Genomic DNA, 9,644 nt, shown 5'->3' with positions numbered 1-9,644 from the left:
GTGTATGTGTAAGTACAGATTACCAAATTTAAGTAATATCATGTAGAATTATGTAGTATGGATGAATTTTGCTGTCCTACTGTGTGCCTTCATTAAAATAAATAGTTCTGAAAAAGAGGCTAACTGATTTTGTTAACATAAGATAAGAATGAATTTAAAGTAAGGATAATTAAAACACAAAATACAACATGGAAGACACTCGGCAATGTTACAGCTCTTCATTCAAATTCAAGAAAACACAAGAAATTGGTCGATTATAAAACAGATAATCTCTCCTTTAATCAAGTTCTGCATGTTTCCTATTACGAATCACCGCTCTATGCCAGCCGAAGAAACTGATGTTAATATAATAAGAATACTCATACAAAATGTCAAGAATACCTGGAATAAGTTTGAAGGAGACAGAATTATGAAAAAATAGCAACACACAAGATAGTATCTATTTACACATGGTCATAAATACAAATAAGCACACACATTTAAATATGACATGTACATATACAAATCTACTAAGTCTCAAATAAAAAATATTCTAAAAGAAAATACAGGATAGATCTTGTAGAAGAATATCACATTTAGGCCAATGTTTTATTCACATTTCTCATAAAACTATTTCCTAACACTTGTTTAAAACATATCTCGATAGGTGTTCAATCTGTTTTTAAAAATAAAAAAGCCATTCTGGATAATATTTCACAAAATTCCATGGAAATAAAATCCCTTTTCTCATTTCATGGAATCAAAAATGTGGTAACAAATAATTTACTAGGAAGAAGTACTCACTTATCCTCTACAGTACGAGTTCTCAGTGGGATGGTGGCAGGCCACTGAAATTAATAGAAGACTGATAAACCATTTTTCCAGACAAGTGAATACTTTTTTCCAGTATATTTTAACTCCCCTTCATTTCAAACATCAATGAACCATTCTTAATCACAGGGTGTCTACCAAATTAAAAACAGTGGAATTTTGTACTCCAGCAACTTGTCTTTTTAATATTACTTCAAGTGTTGCTGAGAATATTAGTGTTAGTTGAATAAAAAATGATGGAAAGAATGAGTGAAAATTTATATAACCACAGAGTGTACAATGAGTTCTGCTTGCAGTAACATGGATATGATGATTATATTGCAAGCAAAGCAAGATCTAACCTCAGACCCTTCTTTGTACCTTTACGGTAGAAAAAATCCAGTTCCAATTAATTCAGGACCTGTTACATACCTTCCTCACAAATGCAGTGACATGAAGATCTTTCAAGTATGACCTTCCTTTGTTTTAAATGTAAGCATATGTAGAATCCACATTGTTAAGAACTGTCCACAGTATGAAAGTGAGAGAAAGTTTCAATATGACAGATGAATGTAATTTCAAATCAAAGATGAAATGAGTAAACTTTCATGTTAAGATCAGATCTGTCCATGATTACATTGAAAAATATATCCCAGTAAAAAGAGTACAACACTCGTTCTGTGATGTTTGTAATTGGGCCCATTCATAATTTCAGTGCTGGATGGCAAAAAGTAGTGAGCAACTGAAGACAATTTACTTGTTCAGCAATTATTCCTCAATTTATTTGCTCAGCATTTATTCTTCAGTTTCAAGATTGCAATTGGCACCACCTATTTTGAGTACAAGGAAAATCTGCAACAACAAATCAAGTAGCAATTTTAAAGCTCATAGATCTCGCTGCAAGCCACCACTTGACCTCACATTGTTAATGATTCTCCTTAACCATGATATACACCACTGCATACCCTTGATGGATATACGGATGAGCAGACGTTTATCCAGTTTTAGACTGTGCAGACCTCAAAGATCATGGTATGTGCTTAAGAGGTAGACACCCGTAAAACATATGAACACGGAAGAACAAACTTGGTACATTAAAGTACATAAAAACTATCTCCTCTTCTTGTCTTTACTAAAGTTCACAGGATAACCTCTTTATATGGCTAAAATAGTTACAACAAATACTTAGCGGTGAACAGAAAAGGTAGGAAATATGTACACAGTTCTAAAAAAAGAAATCTGGTCAAACACACGCACATTCACACACGCATACACACATATAATTACAATAAACACTGGGAAAAAGTTTGTGAAACTTCTTCAAGGCTTTTCATGAAGACAATGTTCAATGTCAAAGAAGGAATTAAAATAAATTGAACAAACTATAGTCCACTAGTACTACCTTCCTGTTCTGGTCATATTGACGCACAATTGGTGGTCGCGTTTATCACCCCAACCTCCATTACCCTTGCGCAACTTTTGTTTCTTGTTGGTGTTGGTAAAAGTGAGTGTCAAATGGGATGGATAGAGATGCTTGTTTGCATATCGCAGCACCTGCTGGACTTTGGATATAACAGCATTCGACTGGCAATTCTTCTTCTTGTGGTGTACCCCGCTGTGGAAAAACATTATTATGAATTTATGTAAAATAGTAAATGAACTCTACTTAATTCTTCTATTTATATTTCCAACATATATTTTTTTGGCTTTTTCGAAGAGTCTTAATCATGTGAGTGGTAACAAGGATGTCTGGTGTTACGCTGGTCACAAGTTACTTTTCATAGCTCTTCTTTTCTTTGTTGTATTCTTTGATTATAATATCTTAAGTGTAATGTTTAAATTTCTTGTACAAGGTGTCTACAAAATTAACAAATACAACAATCTTGACTTTTTCTTCATTTTTCTTAACCTTTCTTTTTAAGAGAGTAAAATTGGAAATTTGCAATTAAGAAACCCCAGGCCAAAAGGCCAGTTAAGATGAAACTGAAGCTGTATTAAAAAAATAATTAACTTGTTTTTATTTATTAAAGCATCCTGGACTGCATTTGGCAGACTAACGAGGCTCTGGCATCTGGACTCTCAGCCAGTATAATCTTATGTGGGGCTCATGTTGTTGTCCCTATAAATTTGTGATAGTCCCTTCATTCATCTTATCTTACCACCATTCATCATATTTGCAATTAGTCAAAGGGGCAGAAAAATTCATGACGAAAAATATAATTTATTGACTTCTTGACCTACTTGTTGATTTCTTTACTTTTCTTGACTGGTACACACCCTGTGTAATACATATGGATATTAAAAAGTGTTATATAAAGTTATTATTTTTTCAATTTCCATTTCAAGTACTCAAGTACTGCATTTCTCTGGCACAGAGGTGCAACTCATGCATTACTTAATGAGAATATTTATATGATTGAAAGAGAAATGATATAAAAGTATTAATAACTAACAGACATGACAAAAATCAGACATGAGAAGTTCATAATAAAAAAACACAAATTTGCCCCTGCTTATTATGCAGTGTTAAAGTGAAAACAAGTTCATAATTTTTCTTACTAATTCCTTGGTGACAGCACTAGCTAAACCAATAACCTAAGACCATGCTCCATTCAAATCAACTTTGCAATCAAATTTCAATCAGTTTTCCTTGTTCTAAGAATCAACTCTATTTTTAATGAAAACACTAATGTTTAAATGCAAATAAAGTTCCACTCATTTGCTATTTGAAAAATAGGGGTGAGATCAATTTAAAGATTACCACCAGCAGCATGCACAAGATTTTCATTTTGAAAAATATTGTAAGGGTTAGAAATCATGGTTCTACTTTAGCTGTAAATATTATAGCCTGTAAATCTGCTCAGTGATCAGAATGCTACATTTAAAAAAGTAGCTTCACTACAGCTACAGCTACTCTTCCAAAGTGTAGCTTCCCTACAGCTACTCCTGTTCGGTACTTGCTACTTAGCTACTTTTGCGCTACTTCTGCATAAAAAAAACTTATTCAAAGGAAGCCCCAAGTATGATAGTTGTACTTTCTGGAAAATAGATTCTGTTATTTATTATAATAATTCCAGTCATTCAATAATTTTGATAGCAGTGTTACTTCAGTTACTTATTTTTACTAAATCTTTGAGAAAAACATACCTATGTAAGTATCATATTAATTAAATTTTGATATACGAGTATTGCAATTAGTGTTAACCAAATTAATAATTACAGCTGTACACAAATAAAATTTGGTAGTATTATTTATGTTTATATATCAACATTTTTTCCTTGAGAATAAATATTTCATTTCTTGAGAGACTGATATGAAGGCAGTATTTTGAATGAAAAATATATCTCATCGACTCAACATGATGGATAACCAGATTTTTAGAATATCTAGATAATTATGACCAGTGGTCGGAACTAGCATGCTACTTGTAGCGTCGCTACTGTAGCTAGCTACAAAATTTGAAAATTATAGCCATAGCTGTAGCGAAGCTACAAAATTCCTGTAGTTGTAGCAACAATTTTGCTACAGCTACATTTCTTCTCTGCATTATGAGGAAACTTTTGAAAGTGACCACAGCGTTAAAAAAAATAGACAATAACGCTTACTTTTGGAGGATGTTCATAAAGACAGTCTATTACATGGAAATACTTATAATCTAGATTATAAATATCTTGATATCGCAGATTATAGGTATCTGCATAATATATTTCATTAGTATAGAATAAATCTAATATCCAGATAACTAAACTGAACTGGCATATGTGAATATATTCTGGCTAACGGCTACGTTTTTTTAGCTGCATCGCCTTTGGGGAGAAACATGCCTCGTTTGCGGCAACACTAAAAAAGAGACCTTATTTGTGTCACCCCAGGAACAAATCCTGTTCATATCCATGGTGTAAGAGGCAGGTAAATGTCATTAATCTCTGCGCAAAAACGAGCGATCCAGTCTCCATTACAATGACAAAGTAATAGTGCCAGCAATCAATGGTTCAGCATTAATCATTGTTAGCATATAGGATCTTACCAGCAAGAAATTATTGTTACAAAAACTCAATATGCTGACCAAGGCAGAAATTTATTTTATTATAAAACATAAACTAACGTAACGTTTCAACCTTCTAGCAAGGTCTTCTTCACACAGGTATGAATGGTGTATATATATATATATACCAAATGTAACAAGGCATATCATCCTGTCTTGTACCTTGTTATATTTGTACTTGGTGCAGAGTCTGAAGAAGACCTTGCTAGAAGGTTGAAACGTTACGTTAGTTTATGTTTTATAATAAAATAAATTTCTGCCTTGGTCAGCATATTGAGTTTTTCATATCATGGAAACAAGGCTTAATGGTGTAATAATTGTTACAAGAATGATAGAAATACACTTTCTGGAATTACAATTATTTTCAATATAATATTTTTTCAGAAATGTTAAAATTGCAATACGTTTACAACACTCGAGTTTACGCACGACTTTCCTCAATATATTTTATGATATTGTAAAAAGTATGTACGAGATATTGACTTTTCTGCAGAAACGATAAATTTCTTTAGATAATATACAGTTTCCAAATGTATGTAATTCTTCTACTTTTACGTCACTTTTCTGTACCTTTTGCTAATCATGGCAATGAGGATGAATGGTTTATTTTGTTATTATCTTATCTAGAGTCGCTTTCTGCCACTTTTGGCTAATTGTGAGAATGAGGAAGAATGGTGAATGATGATGAGCAGCGTGGGGAACGGAGGAGCAGGAGAATCCATCCTCCCAACTAGGTGTATTTCCTAGTTTTTGTTTTGAGTCCACTTTATACACAGGGGCAAGCTAATCCAGACTGGATCTGAACCACTAGTGCCTCCACCAGGTATCTAACCTGGGACCCTTTGATTACAAGGTGACAAAGTTTCCACTGTGCCTTCAGGGAAGCATTCCCAACAGGAAACTTACATAAAGCATATCTCCACCTGTCGCTCATTTAGCTATACCAAAGAAGCACCCCCCCCAGCTATCCGCAAAGTTGGAGCAAACATCTAACGAATTACGCTCGTATAACGATCTACGATCGTATTTTCCATTAAGTACAACAATCATACTAAGGGCTTCTTTTGAATATCCATGTGCTTGTTTCAAGTTTTTTTCTTATGCAGAAGTAGCGAGTAGCGTACATGAGTAGCGTAGCGAAGCTACTTTTAAAATGTAGCGTTCTGATCACTGATTATGACTGATATCAATCATTAAGATAAAATAATTCTTCTGTAACTGACATTTCCACTTAAAGTTTATGGACAAGAATTTTAAAAACTACTCCTGCACGTTTTCGTTTTGTGTTTCTGTCCATTCAATTGAAGGACATCCAAAGTTGCAAGGCAGTAGGGCACTCAAAACCATGTTCATACGTCACTGGTCCCTGGCTGCTTTATTGTCTGCTCTTCGAGAGTCCATTTTACTATACCTACAGAGATACAACATGTGGGGTAGTTTTACTATCTGTGCAGATTTAAATAATGAAATAATGGAAGGAGCAATAATTGGAGGGTAAACTATGCTTTGGAATTATTAATTTTCTTATTAAATATTGCTGCTGCCCATGCGGAAGATTAATGAAACGAGGTCTTACAGGCAGGCATGCATGTTATCATTAAGTCATATCAAAGATATTTCTGTCTCCTGCTTGGTTACTTCTTAAAAAATAATTGGAATTTATCATATGTATCAAAATTACTTATAACGTGTTGTGCAAAAGGGGAATAACATAAAAATGTGATATTTATGAATTTTATCTTCTTAGCCTTTACACGGAGTGTAAGTTGGGGGGGGGGGGGAATCCTCAAACCTTGGGGATGCTTCTATGGTATAAATGAGAAACAGGTGGAGCAATGCTCTACGGAAGCTTTCCTATTGGGAATCCTTCCCTGAATACACAGTGGAAATTTGTCACCTTATAATCAAAGGGCCCCAGGTTCGATACCCGACCAAGGCACACAGTGGTTCGGAACCAGACCAAGGCACACAGTGGTTCGGAACCAGTCTCGATTACCTTAACTGTGCATAAAGTGTACTTTAAACAATACCTAGGAAAGACTGCTAATTAGGAGGATTCCCCTGCTCCTCCTTTCCCCACATTGCACATCATCCATTTTTCTTCCTCATTCTCACAATTAGACAAAAGTCGTAGAAAGCGACTCTTGATAAGAGAATTACTAAATAAACCATTCATCCTCATTGTCATGATTAGCGAAAGTTACAGAAAAAGTGACGTAAAAGTAGGAAAAATACATATATTTGGAAACTGTATATTAACTAAAGAAAAAGGTTGTTTCTGCAGAAAAGTAAATAACTCGCACATACTTTTTACAATATCATAAAATATATTGAGGAAACTGATGTGCAAACCCAAGTTTTTTAAACGTATTATAATTTTAAAATTTGTGAACAAATATTAAGACGAAAATAATTGTAATTCCAGAATGTGTATGTCTATCGTTCTTGTAACAATATTTTCCTTTTGCTTGTGCTATACACGATAATGATCAATCCTGTTAACGTACTGAACCATTGATAGGTGGCACTATTGCTTTGTCATTTTAATGGAAAATGGATTTCTTGTTGTGTTTTACACAGTAATTAATGACATTTTGCTGTCTCTTACACCATGGATATTCTCAGGATTTGTTCCAGGGGTGACGCAAACGAGGCATGTTTCTCCCCAAAATAGTGATGCAGCTCAAAAGAACGTAGCTGTTAGCCGGAATATATTTATATGTATGTTAGTTAGTTATCAAGATATTAGAATTATTCAGATACTAATGAAATTAATTACGTGGATGTCTATAATCTAGATCAGCGGTTCTTCCAACTTTCAGGTGTTCCGCGAAATCCTCCCAGTGTTACACAAAGTTTCGGAAAAATACTAAGACAAGAGCATTTACTCTTAAATGATGCAAATTCCGGGCTTTAAACTTTGAGTTAATTCTTGGGGGTCAATGAGGGTGAGTGATCTCTGAAAGGGGTCCGCAGTCTAGGAAAGTTCAAGAACCACCGATCCAGATTACCCGTATTTCCACGTAATAGATTTTGTCTTTGTGAACCTCCTGCAAAAGTAAGCGTTTTTGTCGAATGTTTTTTGACGCTGTTGCCACATTCAAAATTTACCTCAAAATGCTGAGAAGAAGTGTAGCTGTAGCAAAATTTCCGCTACAATTACAGGAATTTTGTAGCTTCGCTACCGCTACAGCTACAATTTTCAAAATGTAGTGCCACTACAGCTACAAATTTTGTAGTTAGCTACAATAGCACCACTACAAATAGCATGCTACTTCCGACCACTGCATCTGCTTGCTGTTTTCAAGCTATGTGATCATCAGATGTTTCAAGTTCTACATCTATCATTCAATGCTCAACAGTAGAGTAGAGAAAACTCTTTTTTGGGCAATTACTTACAACTCTGGGCATGTCGGAGCCAGTAGCCAAGAAATTATCCTCCCAGGGAGTGTTGTTTGTCATATTCCACAAAACCACCCTGCATTGACTTTACACACCACTGCCATTTTATTTGTTTCCTATTCTAGCTGCACTACGTGAGCTTCTTAGACATCTTCCTCTCTAACCCTACAATCATACCCAATAAACCCACAAACATACATATGGCTGCATAAGTGCCTATCCAATCTGAGTCCGATCAAGTCTCTGAAACGTTGGAATGAAAAATTCAGCAATGTGGCCATTATCACAAATACGCACAATAGGGAAGAATGGCCAGTATATGGAGTCACGCAATAGCATGAAATAGGGGCGGACTTTTATGAAATTTTCAATAATATCAACAAAGTACTATTATAAAATATTCTATCAATCTAATATAAAATTGCAAATCTTTAAATAATCTAAATGACTCATTCACATTCTTAATTAATGCAATCACGTAATTGTAACAAGCTTTGACTTGCACAGTATTTATAAATATATGAAGAAAATGCAGAATTCAGCACTAAGATAAAGGGTATTTATATAAATACTAGATAAAATTATTGGCAATTTTACCAATTATTATTAAGAAAAGAATCTCTGATGACACCAAAGATAACAAAAGAGACTACCAACCTCCATGGCAGAGTGGTTATCACAGCATGCTACAGATGCCAGCCTGGACATGGGTGGTTTTTTTGTGAGTGTCTCTTCATCCTCATCTTTGCGATTAGCCAAAAGTAGCAGAAAAGCAAAGTAAAATAAACCAAATCAACAACAACAAAAGGGACTCAGAAACGCTGAACATTCAAAATACATAGTTCAATCCTACTGCTCAGAGCGGGGACATATTAATGCTACCAATTAACATCAGCATCATCACCAGATTCCGACACACATGCGTAACAGGAACATAATACGCACCATTCTCCTATGTGGAACACCCTTGGCCCTTTCATGACCATGGCAAACAGCTTGTGCTTCAAGCACTGCTGGGAAATATGCTGGAGGCTCCAATCCCAGTTGTAGTCGTCGTACGTGCAGAAGAACTCCGCACAATGCCGGATTTCCTCCCACGTGCTCCTATTGAAAGCCATGCCCATGTTGTGCTTGCTGCTGATCCACGGCGTCACCTCTGCCTATTGGAGCGAGAAAAGAAACATCAGCAAAGAAGATAACAAACACGATCTCCTCTCTGCTATCTCAATGTTTCTGGCAATACTGCGGAATATGTTGGGAAGTAGACCAGTCAGCAAGATGGAACAGAAACAAAAGTAAATATAAAAATTGCACTTCTAGATGTACTTTCATCTCGTGAAAGACTTGTGAAACATTACCATCTAAATATTTTGTCTTTCTTATCATTAAATTACAGTGCATATAGAA

General features: G+C 35.0%; 1 protein-coding gene across 3 annotated transcripts in view; it reads right to left on the bottom strand.

The window, feature by feature from the left end:
• Positions 1-422: 422 nt before the first annotated feature.
• The window catches only part of Mgat2 (alpha-1,6-mannosyl-glycoprotein 2-beta-N-acetylglucosaminyltransferase), a 47,552-nt gene continuing 38,330 nt past the window's right edge, over positions 423-9,644 (bottom strand). For all 3 annotated transcript variants that reach the window (XM_083133871.1, XM_083133881.1, XM_083133891.1), the window contains 2 exons: positions 9,183-9,397; positions 423-2,404 (listed from right to left, as the gene is read on the bottom strand). In XM_083133871.1, the coding sequence (XP_082989997.1) occupies positions 2,188-2,404; positions 9,183-9,397 (432 nt within the window). In that variant the 3' untranslated portion in view covers positions 423-2,187. The remainder of the gene's footprint in view (positions 2,405-9,182; positions 9,398-9,644) is intronic.

The sequence above is a fragment of the Lepisma saccharinum genome, chromosome 1 (assembly GCF_977018435.1).
Source record: "Lepisma saccharinum chromosome 1, izLepSacc3.1, whole genome shotgun sequence".
NCBI lineage: Eukaryota > Metazoa > Arthropoda > Insecta > Zygentoma > Lepismatidae > Lepisma > Lepisma saccharinum.
This window is presented reverse-complemented; position numbering and strand designations above follow the sequence as displayed.